Source organism: Numenius arquata, chromosome 6, assembly GCF_964106895.1.
Source record: "Numenius arquata chromosome 6, bNumArq3.hap1.1, whole genome shotgun sequence".
NCBI lineage: Eukaryota > Metazoa > Chordata > Aves > Charadriiformes > Scolopacidae > Numenius > Numenius arquata.
The window spans coordinates 29,153,805-29,169,025 of NC_133581.1; the positions used below are offsets into that span (position 1 = coordinate 29,153,805).

The 15,221-nt window shown below is 39.7% G+C and overlaps 1 protein-coding gene across 1 annotated transcript in view; it reads right to left on the reverse strand.

The window, feature by feature from the left end:
* The window catches only part of NELL1 (neural EGFL like 1), a 308,797-nt gene that overhangs the window by 275,911 nt on the left and 17,665 nt on the right, over positions 1 to 15,221 (reverse strand). The window contains exon 3 of the mRNA XM_074148724.1: positions 4,461 to 4,611. Within this exon, the coding sequence (XP_074004825.1) occupies positions 4,461 to 4,611 (151 nt within the window). The remainder of the gene's footprint in view (positions 1 to 4,460; positions 4,612 to 15,221) is intronic.

The window sequence follows — 15,221 nt, forward strand, 5'->3', positions numbered from 1 at the left end:
CGAATGCTCGTTGCTCTTTTTCAGGTGCCTTATCCATTGTTTCCAAGCACAAAAACCATTAGAATGCATTCGATGTACACAAATGCTTTCTTTTCCCACTCACTGTAATTCATTATTTTTATAGACAACGTACAGGAAGAGTTTATGGCTAATTTTTCTTTTTTTGGGAGGGGAAAGGGGCACAATTGCCACATCAACAAGAAAAGAAAATACTACAGCAGTCAGTTGCTTTTAAATTGTGTCCCAGAGTAGTCAGGAAATCATAGCCAGCTCCTTTGTTGAGAGCCAGTATTTCAAAGAATGGGTACCTCAACATCCTTGACAGATTTCTCCAGATACCGATCCTGGCCAGCGGTGGGAAGGAACCATCAATATACTCAACCCAGTAAGTAAGCAGCACAATGCCAATGCTGACACCATCTAGTTTATGTTCTTGGGCTTCGGACCATGCAAGGCCAGAGTAGGTAAGGAGCAGGCAGACAACTTTGGATGAAACTGTATTAAATCACTGCTGAAAGAAAGATTCATTATGGGTGGGATTTTAAATATCTCGGAGGCCTTTACAAAGTGCCTTGGCGGTCTGAAGAGCCAAAGGTTCTGAGCAAAATAGCTCACAAAGATCTTCTAGGAAGAGCTGGGTAGCAAAATGCTCCAATAAAGAAAATAGTTGTTCCCTTCTGTATCCCCAAGTAACGTGCTTGTTCATCCTCTATTACATTGTTATCTACAATTTAGAAAAAAAAGTATGTATAATCTTCAGATTTACCACTGTATTCCAGATAACTACGTACATAACCTGCATATACTATCAGACTGTTCAATTAGACTTAAACTATGTTAATTAAGCTTTCCATTTTCCAAGCTGTATTTTAACACATCTGGATCATGAAAACAAAGTTTTTATCATCATTAAGCTGATTCAACAAGATAAAATATTAACAAAGATGCATTTATCATCATTGTAGTATAAATCCTGTCCATTAAATGATGATATAAACTAACAGGAACTCTCTGTTGAAAAATATCCATTTAATATAACAAAACAGCAAATCTGAATTACTGACTTCAAGAAAAATTGGATTCATCTTATTTTAATACCTTTAGTTTCAGAGTTCCATGCTATTAATGGAAAACAAAATCCTGCTAAAACTTAGTAGAGAAATTAAATATAAACGAAGCATTCTATGTATGGCAATCATCTCCACTACATATATCATGCAAAACCGTCTTTTGAACTAGTTATGCTGTTATGCTGGCATAGGTAACTTAGAATACATATGCGTGTGTGTGTGTGTGTACACATATACACACACCTTTTTGTTGCTTGGAATAAAACTTAAATTTGTGCACAACAAAAAAGACATCTCCCATAAAGATATGAACTCTTCTACTAACAGCTAACACAGCTTCTTTTATTCAGGTGTTGTTGACCTCCTGCATGTTCTAAAACCTCAAACTTTTAACTTTGCCACTTTTGGCATGCCAATAAGTTTAAAAAAAAATAATAATTTCTTTAACTACAATATCTCTTATTTTGTGCATAAGGAAAGAGGGAAAGAGTTCTTGGCTTTTCCATAGTCAAAAACTATACTGGTTAGATAATAAATGTACCCTTAATACTTGTTCCTATAGTTAATCGTGCTGAAACATAATGATGTTTCTTAGTATTCTCTTAGCATTGTCTATTTTCATAGACACATAGAAGGCTGAAAAAAGTTTGCAAAAAAACTGGATGTCACCAGAATAGAACCATGATAATTATCAAAATCTTAGTAGGAGCAACAATATAAAAAAGGGTACCTCTGTGTCAAGGGCCTGCATCCATTTCGGTTCACATGCAAGGCTAAAGACTAGAGTGACCTGAGAAGTTCGAGCAACATCAAAAAAAATACCAAGCTGAAAATTCTGATCATAATGTAAGCAGGGTCCTCTTTAGCAGTGCCCCAAATCTTTGCCCTCTACTCCTCATCAGTGTTAAAAAGCATTTTCTCCACTGTCATCCACTTTATTAATTTCTGTCACCACAGACCCAAGGGTCTGAATCCACTATACTTATCAAGGTCCAAGTAGCAGCTTAAGAAACCAGAGAAACAAACAGTGACTCTGTTTTAAGTGATACGCAATGAGTGCAGGAAAGAAGGATAACTGCAGTAATCCATCTGACATTCAGAATGTAACAGCAGTCAACCAGTCATAGCAACACTGGCCATGCCTATTTCCATTCTTATATAGAACGACACAGACTGAAACTACCTCAGTTACTACATCGAACTACAAAGGTTGAAGTGAGACTAGCACCCAATTCTTCGACTATATGTATTTTTAAACAGATTGCTATTAATTTGAAATACTAGAGAGAACCTCAGTGCCAAGAAGGACATCAGCAGCACATTTTGTTCAATCAAGATTACTCCTGCATAGCACATCTCTCTATGAGCCTCTGTCTCTGCCTGTCAAGATAAAGGAGTTGAGTAGCTAAATTCAGAAGAGGCCATATCTAAAAATCCATGTGCCTTGCATTGTATAATCATCACTGCCCATCTAGTTTGACCTCAGGTTTTGCTGAGTGCATGCATGTGTCCCTACATGTGACAGCATTCCTCTGTCAACGGCTCTCCTCAATGTCCTCTTTCCCTTAACATGGCAAACTGATCCTGTTAACCATGACTTTGGAGACCTACGATACCCTGGAAAAGCTTGGGAGAATTAAAAATGACAGAAGGAATCATCGAGCAAGAGAGGAAAACAGGAGGAGCTGGAGGGAGGGATCCTTGTGTAATGTAAAACAATATTCTTATCTATTGAGACAACGGCCTGGAAAACGAAAGCAGGAATAAAGTAAAAGAAAGAGACCAATAAGAAAGTAGAGATGACAGAAAAGTATGATCACAGAATAAGGAAGTAGCAGAGTCCTCCCCTAAGCTATCCTTGTCCGGACATAGAATCACAGAATATTTTCGGTTGGATGGGGCCTTTGAGATCATTGAGTCCAACCAACAAAAAAAAAAAAAACCACCCACCAAAAACAAACAAAAAAAAACCCCAAAAAATCCCAGAACACCAAACACCAAAACAAAACTAACACCCACAACCCCACACCCACGCACAAACAGACACAAACCAACAATCTCGGGCACTAGAGCATGCCCTGAAGTGCCACGTCTACACGTTTCTTAAATACCTCCAGGGATGGCGACTCCACCACCTCCCTGGGCAGGCTGTTCCAGTGCCTGACCACTCTCTCAGCAAAGTAATTCTTCCTAATACCCAATCTAAACCTCCCCTGCACCAACTTCAGACCATTTCCTCTGGTCTTGTCATTATTCCCTTGGGAGAAGAGGCCAACACCCACCTCTCTACAACCTCCTCTCAGGGAGCTGTAGAGGGCAATGAGGTCCCCCCTCGGCCTCCTCTTCTCCAAACTAAACATGCCCAGTTCCCTCAGCCTCTCCTCGTATGACATCTCTGCTGTTGCACTGGCAAAAACCATCACTGATGATTTGGTCATAATAAAGCTACTGCCTTCTCCTTCATAGACTTCCTCAACAAAATGCAAGGCTAACAGTTGTGTATCATGTACATGATTAAAAAAATTAAATACTAATAGGATCTTTTTATTTTCCTAAAAGAAATGCTGCAGAATGACTGGTACTAGATTTGAAACGGGAGCAACCAAAGAACGTCCTATCACTTGTATTACAACAGAAAGGCAGACTAGATACACACGTCCTTCAAGCCCTAAGAAATCATGAAAAAAGCATTCAAAAAGTTATTATTTGGAGACTATTTGATGCAATGCACACTTGAAACATCAAAACATCACTGGAATTGTGTTATGGGCATAATACAAGGTACATTTATTTTTTTAAAAAAATTGATGTCTGCCACTGTAATAGCTAATGAAAAAGACCTCTTTTTCTTCCTCCTACACTTACAACAAAAAAAGGGGAAAAAAAAAACACACACACATATGAAATAAGAATATACTGTATTTATGCCAGGAAGAAAACATACACATCACCACACGGAAGCACAAGTAGCTTAATTGCTGAATCTCAGAAAAGAAAACATATTATCTTAAAATGTTATAAAACACAGTGAAGCAGGAAACATTTAAGTTTAACTTTTACGAAAAGGCAAACTCCAAAGTGCATATGATAAACTAGTAAGGGAAATCGCATTACAAGGTTTGTAACTTCCAAAGTGCATTGCATCAATACTACATTGGTTTTGATCTTTCCATTTAAGTTATTTTACAGCCCAGGATAAATAAATAATGCATTCCTCCTGTAACAAAAAACAACTAGCAAAAGGTAGCAAATTGCAAACTATGAAGAAAGGCTTTAACTTACATGTCAGATTGTACATCTACCATTTCAACATATCGTCAAAATGGACCACCGAGCACTCAGTATCTTTTATGTTGCTACTGCTACAAGAGAGAAACAATTTCCTCTTACCTGTGTTCTAACTCTCGGATGGACAGTATAACTCCAGAAGTCGATGCTTTCTGTTGCAGGGTGGCCAGAAATGTGAATTCACTTTTATTCCGGAACAGCTGTATCAACTTCTCACTCACATGGGGCGCTGCATGGATTTCTCTTTCTATATCTAAGAATTTTATTTGGAAAAAGAAAGAAAAGAAAAACAGTCTAGTAAAAACGCTGTCAGAAAGATTCAGATTACCTTTTTCATTTTCCCATCAGTATTTTTCATTTTTGAGAGTCATCTACCGTGCTCCACCACTGCATTTGTTGCATGAAAAAAACCCAAATGCCATCTCTGACAGCATGCCCCCTTGTCACTTTGACAAGTTCACAAGTGGTCAGCTACTGATTTTCTGACAGAATTTTTAACGGGATGCTGAGCCACTTGTCTGCTGTGAGCAGATTAAGTTGCTGTAAATAAGGTGTGCTGTAGTCAGATAAATAGGCTCCTAAATTCTGAGAAATCTCAGGCACTGCCTCTCCCAACACAATTCACCAAGCTCCAATTTCAGTTTTTCCCACTGACTTCGTTACCACCTCTCCATCGTACATCAGAGGAAACCTGTCCTTGCACTGTGTAAGGCAGAGATGTATTATTCCTAATAATGCTATAACGGCTGTGCTTCTGCCCAAGAAATAAATACAAGACACGCTTGCAATCCACTATGGTTTCAGGGATTTCTCAGTTTAAACAAGCAAAGCGTGACAGCTCATACAATATTTATTAAACTACAGTCTGACCAGGCGGATCCAGAAATATTTTAGTCTCGCTAATCCTGCTGATGTCCAAGTAGCAGCACGCCTTCTCGCGTTTGATCTTCTAAGATTCAAATACGCAGTCTCCCACCACATCCATTTTTACCTCATGCTTTTATTCACTATAGATCATCACTACGAAAGATGATTAACGACAAAAGGGAGAAATCGTGGCATTTCACCTTCCCACCCCTTGCCATGTCTCTCATGCTGGGCCTTTGTCACACATTTGCAAGACCTGTGCCGCTTGCGGTTCCTGGATGTCACAACCAATTAGAAGCCCGGTGCGCTTCCTTTCGAAAGGTTTACTTTGAAGCCAGAAATGCCAGCACACATTCTCAGCTGGTAGAAAACCATGAAACTCTACTGAATCCTGAGAATCCGGCCCAGCATGAATGCTGAACACACAAAGGAGTGATGAGATTTACAATTCAGAATTTCACTGCAGGAAAAAAAAAAAACAACATTGTGTCATTAAATGAGGCTTTGCAGATGGAAAGAGGAGAGGTTGGCTTGAAAAACAACCTGAAACGCAGAAACACTACTACTGAGGGAGTGCCATGGACTGAAACCAAACTCCAAGGAAAAAGTATTCAAGCATGTTTTGGTAATTGGGAGTCTCAATTTTTCCTGTGCAGCTTAAAGCCCTTCAAATGAGCCTACGCACTCAGAATCCTTAACACGTTCTAAAAAGCTCACCTCTGAAAAGTACAGCAAATTAGACATCAAAATCACTAGTCGTCATTTTAAAAAAATCTTTTCCAGAGGCTCAAATTCACCTGAAAAATAAATATAATGCCCACTTTACAGCAATAAACTATTTGTCTGTCCAACACCACTTTTATCATAGCAGAGGATAAAGTTTCAAAGAACACAAATAATTTCCACTGCCATCAGTGGAGGAAGAAGCAATCCAGCACAGAATACCAGATTTTGTCTTTATCTACAGGATTGCATTATCTGTATTATTATATTCACCTAGCAGGTGTTATTACTGGTTGTAAATACTATCTATTTTCTTTAAAAAAAGCTGATGCAGGAGACACAAAACTATGTGTCCCATACACCAGTAAGTCCTCCAATATCCAGTTTGCCATCTACACAGACAGACCAACCCCCGGTACTAAGCTCCAAGGCACAAGTAAGACTCAAATAAAATGTTCAAGAGCTAACAGTTGAAGATAATTACCCTTGTTTGGAAGATTAAGAACCTTACTATTTTTAAAAAAATTATTTTTTTTCCCCCCATTATAGGGTGACCCAGATCTAAAGCCACATCTTGCCATCTATCCACCAAATTTTATACAAAAATAAAGGACTCCTTGGTCAGAATCATGAACGCTTAATCAATGCACTGACTACTTCAGTTAGAACCATACTTTGAAATATTGTGCTGTACTCTACCATCTCTTCACAGCCATGAATACACCAAAACCACATGCAACACCCTGTATACATTCTCTGTTGATTAGAATCAGTAAGATCCAAAGTTCTGAAATTCCAGAATCTTGGGTTCAAATAACTAGATAACAAACAGTATTTACATACTGCCTTGCAACGCTATTCTAGCATAATTCGTACAAAGGATGTTATATAACCAGGCTTTTAAAAATTAACACATTTCTAAGTATGGCGTGTCTTACTTGGAGAGGTCTACTCATTACCAGCGCCTAGGAACAAACCCTACCACTAGAAAACCAAAAAACGTACTTGCAGATGCAAAAATGTCTACAGAAATGCTGTTCTTCATCGCTCAAACTCACTAACTACAAGAAGGGGAGTTTCCCAGCAATCCTGTGGCAAGATGGCAAATGCCACCTGAGATAGCCTGCAAATGGTCTCGTAAGCTGAGGGACCCACCAAGGGTCCAGGGGGCATGCAACCGGGCATTACAGAGATGATAAACCTGTTGGGGTGCTGAGCGCAGCGCTGGGCTCGCAACCTGGGGCCCGAACACTGGGAAGGAGCCGCATGAGGCCTCGCTGAGGGCATGGCCCAGCATCACCCCAGCTCCCGTGCCCCACAGGGCAGCCCCCCTACACCTCTCTCTGGCAGTGCCCCTCCTCATGCCGCGCAGTCACCCGGTATGTCATCTGCTTGCGTTTCGCTCGACTTCTGCAGAAAGTACCACACAAACGAACTGGGAGTACAATCCATTTAGAATAAGAGCTTTCTATTTTCAGGTTGATTTTCACACTTCAAAAAAAAAAGAAAAATAGAGAATGCATACACCCCCTCACCACAGGTGCCTGAAAAGGAAAATACTTTTTATGCTCTCTATAAAAATAACTGTCTGCTCGTAATGAAATGTTGTATTTCCTACATAATATAGAACAATATAGCTTTATACAGTAATCTTCAGTGAAACATCACTTCATGCCTGAATGATAATGCAATCTCAGCAAAATAAATAAATAAACAAACATAGATACAACTTTCATGTGCCCTTCTATGTGATTATATTTTCTTCATTTGAAATACTGACTGTCTGGAGGGTTTTTCTAAACATACCAGAGTGTTTCTAAAATAAAGCAAGCAAAAAAAGCAAGCATACACAGTTATTTAAAAGTACAACAGATACAAATCATCTCAGAGCATCAAGTAAAGGCAACTTTCTACCTTCAGCAAAACAGAAAAGCAGAACACACATCTATGTCAGAGAGAGAGCATATTTGTTGCTTGATTTTTATTCCTTTTTTTTTTTTTTTTTTTTTTTTTTAAAGCCGCAGTCCAAAGGAAGAAGTGCCAAACACAAAGCAACGGTGCAGTTTGCCAGGCCAGCCAAACCCATTTAGCCTCTGTCATCCCCACATTTCCCTGCCAGAACGCCACCTTCCCCATCCCCAGGGACACCACTTTGCCTTCTCCTGGCTGCTGTGTCCCACTTGAGTTCATTCAGACCCCGAGCAGCCCAGCCCTAACAAGCCAAAAGGAGCTACGAGAGGAACTGGCACCCAGGGCAACGCTTACACAGGGGCTCAGTGGCCACAGCACGGCCAGGATCTGCTGGGGAAGACCACAGCACCCTGCTTAGTTGCAGCAAGCTCTTACACGTTCAGCCACCTTGATCAACCTTATCCACAACTGCAATTACTCATGATGCTCACTTTCAGCAACTTCAAAATAAGTCTCAGATTTTCATTTTTGCATTGGTGTGTTTTCATTTCATCCAAAGACCAGTCCAGGCAAATGGCAACACTGCTCTGGGGCCAATGCAGGGCAAGCTTTACCTTGTGCATATGAAATGTACAGGTATTTTTGTATACACTAACCCTACTGACAAATGGAATTAAGAAGGTACAATAACTCAGGACTAGGATCAGTCCTTACAAACCTGATTTAGGCCCTCAAGTCACATCTTCCTGCATGGATTCAACTTCTCTATGCATCACCAGCTCTGGCAACTAAAAATTAAAACCTCAGGCTTTTGCCACTTGTAGCCCAGAACATATGAGAGGCATCAAATAAGAGAAAGGGAGAAGTCGGCTGCAGCTCTATTAGAAACAGCGTAAGAAAAGTATCACCACACAGAAGCAGACAAAATGAGTTAGAGAAAGAAAAGAATTGTGCTAGGAAAGCAGGCAAAGTTTTTTCCAAGATTGCTTTGATGATAGTGTCAGCAATCCATGGTACAAAGGGAAGTACCACATGGGCTCGAATTTTAAGCAATGAAAAATGTGCATCGGTTCTTACAAGCTGAATCCCAATGCTTCTTGAAAATCGCCATTCTTTAATAGATACTTCCATTAGAGAAAAATACTAAAATTCAATTCTAACTCAATTCATATTTTCTAAAGCAACAGATATGTTTCATCATTCACTAGCCTGCTTGAATACCTTTTCCTTTCACTTCCTTACTTTGGAAAGGAACATACTGCAGAACACGTTGCTTTATTGGTACCTTCAATCATTTCAAACCTATTTGTTTCAACCTGCTTTCAGGAGAACCTCTGCACGGTCCCTCTGGAAAAGCAAGTAGAAATTAACCCTGCAACAACAGAGAATCTGGATTTCAGCTATGGCAATTAAAGAATGGAATATTGTAGCATATTGGCTTTTACCTTGCTATGGGCAAAAACCTGTAAAACTGAAATCTCTATTAAATCAGTAAATTAAACCAATCACAGTGCTCCATTTTAAGTCATCAGCTTTCCAAGCACTGAACCAAGAGTGGAAGGAGGATCCAAAATTAGCAACTCTCAGTGTAGACAGTTTCTTGAAGTTGCTCAGGATGGAAACACACAACGCCACAAAACCCTTCTGCCCACTGAAGGCCGGTGCTTCAAAGCCTATGAGTCCAAGTGGGATCCAGTACACAGGCTCCTTTCTGCACACAAATCATCTTTCAAAGAACTGGTAAAAAAACCCACAACCACCCAAAACACTACTGGCAACAGATGCCTACTCCTTTCTGCTCCTCTAAAAGCACACAAGCCACAAACAGATCCAAAAGTTCACAGAAGGATGCTGACACCAACCACTGGGATCTTCTCCAGAAAGAAGTCATTTCATTGCCAAGCAGGGAACACTTCAGGTAGTTGTCCCTCCTTGTCTAGCAAAGGCAAAATGCAGTTATTTGCAGATAGCACCAATTTTTTTTTATTTTAAGCTGTGGGGAGAAATTTCACATAAATTTTTCCTTATACGCAACCAAAAAAAGACTTTGCAATAGGCTCGTCTCACAGCAGCCGTGCATTTCTCTCAGAGCGCTTTGGGTGCTCAATTTAGCTACCAGCACTAAGACTCGAGACATCCCATGCTGCGCTACAGAGACCCACCAGCCAAGCAGCAGCCTACCTAGACATCACCTAAGCGCAGCCTCAAATTCATCCACCACGCCTGCCACTCGCCTACGCTGCTTCCGAGCCAGGCTAAAGCATGGCTTTTAGCAAGCTGTGGGGTACTGCCAGGGGAAAACATATCCAAGCTTACACCTAAGGTCCTGAGCAGGTACCACCCTGCTCTCTGTGGCCCCTGCACTGGCACAGGGGGGGCCAGCACCTCCTGTCCTACCAGCCACCAGCTCAGAGAGAGGGGTGAAAACACCTCACCCTTCTCTTTAAGGCCATGCTACAAGGGAGGACTGAAAAAAGGCGCGATGTTTTCTTATAAGCACATCTCTGCTTCTAGGTATTCTCATCAGTAGGAAAAGACACCATAAATGCTTTTGCCTTGCTAGCTCCACTCGCAGTCAGTAATAAACAGCAGGAAATCATGTTCAACGGCACAGCTTTCTAAATTACGATTATTCATTATAAATCACTTTTTACATGTTGCTTCAAACACTGTTTCTCAAGAATAAGATCCGTCTGCAGTGAAATGCTTGGTGATTTTAATATGCAAACCTCCTACAGAGATGATGTCTCATTTTAATTATTGTTTCGGTTTAATGGGTTTTCATTAAATTAGAGGATGGAGCAATTACCAGGGTGAATAGCTAATGTTACAAAGGTAAGTTCCCATGACTATACAGCAAAAGCAGTTCTGCTAGAGAAGGTGGAAAAACAGTATAATTCAATGTAAACTCTCCTTTTGCATGATGCAAAACTACGCTGGCTGTAAGTGTTCATATATTGCTGTCATTTTGATATACATACTTGTAAACTAATTTACAAGTAGGTCTCTCCTAAAAAAAAAAATTAATCTAGCATTTAAAATTATATATATATTTCATTCCTTTCAGGAAGCTATTGCAAACCCAATCCTAAAACTCCAGATACCAGGGACAGCAGAATTTTGAGTCACTAAAGAAGTTAAACAGAGACTACTCATCAAATCACAGTTTCTCACCAACCGATAATTTAGCTGATTTAGTGGCTTAATGTCGGACTCCTCACTTCTTGAAAATTAGCCCAATTTGAGAGCTAGCTAGAATGACCACACTCATGTTAATTAAGTAGTTGTCAGAGAGTCTAAGTCCTTCATTTGGTCTATCAGCATTTCAAACTGAACCATGGAAATGGAGTACTCTGGAACAAACAGAGCGGCAGATATCCCACAAGACTTGGAAACGAATACGTGCCGAAAGAGCAGGCGGCCACCAACATCTCTCAGTCCCCAGCCAGCAAAAGGTGCCCTAGGTGACAGAGAAAGCAGGGCGGCAAAAAGCTGTAATAAAGTCTACATTGAGAAACTGCCCCTCACTCGCTGCATATGGGTTTCTTATCTCCAGGGCGCTCCCTTGTCTCTTCCACCTAAGTGGACAGAATGACCACGGAAAGCGCTGGAGTCATCTCTCCGGCAGCAGGAGGATGAGCAGCAAGCCTGGGCACACGCATAGCGCAGCGACCGACACGGTCTTCAAACCATTTGGCCATCATGGAGCAAAACCAGAAAACTGGAGTAAGCCAAACGGCTTTGCAACAGCAAAGTTCTCAGCTTTGTTCTCAGCTTCCTGCTGAGAACAGCGGTGATCACCTCGCTGAGGTGACATATCACCTGCAGCCACTTTAACTTGTTTCAGATATTTTAAGCAGCTACTAGCTCAGGTTCCCCTTCTCCAGTAGGCTCTGTTGTTCCCTCAAGGGACTCATCCTGAAATCAAGACTATTTACAAGTGGTTGATCCCTTAAATTAAATGCTTGATAAAAATGCTCCAGGTGCTTTACACCACCGCTAAAAGCACGTAATCTGCTCTTAAATCATGTGAGTTAATCAAATTACATGCATTGTTAGTTAATTAGTTCGGGAGTCATTGATTCTATCTTTTCCACTGTTTATCTATATTAGATAAGGTATCCCATCACTGTGACTATAAAGTTAAAGTTTGCTATTTGTAAATTTGGCAAATAACAACAACATTTTAACAGAAAGAGCATGGACTACACTAGCAACACCGTCATGTTTGCACAGAGCCAGTGGCAACGCAGGCAACCTTGGGAAAAGCAATAATTGCTAAGAATCGTTACTGATATGCTGTCTGTTTTGCAGAAGTACTGTCCCCTTCAGGGATCTATTTCTAGAGTATATTAAATGCTAACATCACACAAAATAATGAGCCACCCAAAAATACTGTTTCTGTTTTGGCTTTACGCAAAAGCAAGCTAAGCTTTTTTTTCCTCCCTTTCTACAAAACATTTTCAGGTATGCTCAAAGTCACAGACGCAAAAAATTTGAAGTGATTTTTAAAAAATTATAACATAAACTGAACTTGACAAAACATGCTCTTCAGCAGCATTTGTTTAAAAGAAACTTAAGTGAAGATGATACCTGAAAGCGAGGAGCATCTAGAACCAAAACTCAGAAGCTGAGTTTTTCAAGTAACTACTAATTTTAATTTGGACATATTTCCTCCCACTATAACCCTTAGCGTGTTTGTAATCTAGAAACAAAATGTAAGCTTTTTCAATAGAGCACGCAGACAGATTGATCCGTTTGTATTTTTAAACAATATGTAATAATTCTGATTTCTCATTTAGCACTGTTCCTTCTTACAGGTAATAATAAATGCTGCTCATACTTTACGGCAACGGTATTACAAATAATTAGCAATATCAAATACTTCTGAAGTTCTTTAGGATTCCTAAATTTAACATGAATATGACAGATATAGTCAACAAGTAACCCATAATGTGGATTATCAAAGAAATTTTAAGTAGCAGATCCCACTGAATCAGGAGAGAAGCTGAATGCCTCAATTATTTGGGCTCTGCTGAAAATCCCAGTCTAACTTCATCGAGGCCACACAGAAATCAGAATGTGTCTCCTTGGTGAAAAGCTGCATTCTCAAATGTGTAAATCAAAACACCAGCTTTAAACAGTTAATTCACAGGAAAGTTACAGCAAAACAGAAACCTCTGCCTCAGTTTCTTCACTTGCAGAGAGAGGTTACAGTGCCTAATGCTACTTATGGCAGCTAACAGACCTGGCTACACCAACACAAAGATTTTAATTTCCAGTCCAGTAAAGCCTTTTATCACATGAATAATCCAACTAAAGGCAATGAAATTATCCGTAAAGTTCAAAGTAAGCATATGCTGAAGTGCTCTCTCGGTTCAAAAACTCCCAATGACTTGGCACTCTAAATAGTTTATTACTTTTAAAGCATTTAGCTCATTTATTACTAAAATCTTATGTTTTTTCTTTATTCTCTACATATGATTCGTACAAGCGTTAAACAAATGTGTTTCATGAACTAATTCTCCCCTCTGTTTTCTTTCCCTCAGAAAAATCACTTCCATGTTATTGCTAAAGCAAATTAAATCCTAGGTGTCCGTTTTATTTATTAACTGCATGATAATAGCATGAGGCATAATACATTTGTCAAAGCCCTTCTCTACTGAAGTATAATTTCTGCTGTCAGCCTCTTTACGTTTATATTCAATATTCTAGTTGTCTTTGTTTCTTGGAACACACATAAGCACCCATTTTTATATTCTCCCAAAATATGTATAAATTCTATTTGCGAAGCGTTCCACGCCCCACCCCAACAAAGACTCATAAATACATCTAACATACTTAGTCATTCTCCACAAGTTTTATATGAATTATTTGAGAGATTTAAGAATTTTCAAAAATGTCACAATAATAACTGCTTTATCTTTTTACACCATAATTATGATTTGGAGCATTGCTTTTCTTATTTCACCCAAGCAAACCACAACTCATGAATAAAATATGACAACTTTGATAGCATCCATTGCTGTGGGTTCATCCGTAACAGCAAACGTGCTCGGGGTACTAAGTGGTCCCTTTTGCTCCATAAGCCTTTGTTTCTGAAAATAAGCTTTTATTTAAATAGAACTGCCACATGTGTCCCCCTTTTTTGCATTTCTTGCCGTTAGCAATAACACCAGCAAAAATGTTTACTTTTTTTTTTTAATGGCTACATTTTGAAACAATTAGGATGGCATAAAGCTAGAAAGGCAGAATACCCCATCTGAAAGCTGGTACTCACAAGACATCAAAAAACATTAAAAGCACTGCCAGCAAGAGAGAACAAAAGGCTAACACAGAGGACCATGACTTTTAAATGTGCGGGCAATATTATTATAAAGAAGAAACTTAGTTTTGTTCTGGCTTGATAATTAATTACAATGAAGTAAAGCTAAACAACTTCCACCATTTCCCTAATAAGATTACTGTACCTAACACTGCACAGGATCCTCCTACCACAACTTGTCAGCAGATTCCCTTAAAAGGAAGACTTGAGGTGCAGTACATGAGGTTTCCAAATCATCGGCATTTACCAAACTATTCTACAAATACCATGTTTTAAGGCTGTGCTGCTTCATTTTCCAAACAGCATGATGAACATCCGTAGAGGCCTCCACAGAACAAGAAAAATCATGACACACACACACGCGTGCCACTCTCCTCCCACACATCTTGGCTTTGTTATTTTTCCCAGTCCCCAAGAATAGGCATTCAAATTTCAACATTGTGATGCACAATGAGCCAAAGTAGAGAGAGAGAGAGAGAAGCAGAGGCAGGTCTGAATGCCATCTGTAGGTAGTCTTTCATCATAGAAGCAATGAGTATTTAACCTCCAAGATCCAGTTTTATACGTGTAACCCGCTCAGAGCATCTTTGCTATCTTCCAGTTTACAAAAGATTTAAAAAAAAAAAAAAAAATGAAGAAAAAAGAAAAGAAGGGGGGACCCAACACGGAACTAAGCTTTACAACACAAACTTGTCCACTGTAGGAGGTATCTCTTCCCACTGATGCCAAATGGAAAACTGGCAGCTTCAGAGGGAGGAGTCACTCGTATGTGCAAGGGGAGGACAGACTCCATAAAATAAGCCATGCAGCTGCAGTGATCCCATACCATATTTTCCTATTTATAGCACAGACGACCAATGGGAAACTCAGCTGGAACTATGTGAGAAATGTTATCACCCAAGTACGGAGGATGGCGGGGCAGACTGTAATGAGAGATTTTTAGGAAGCCAAAACACCAGTGCTCAGCTACAGAATATATTGCTCAAAATAGTGATTCGCAGATCCCTGTTGTCAGAATTGCAGAACCAACTTTGCTT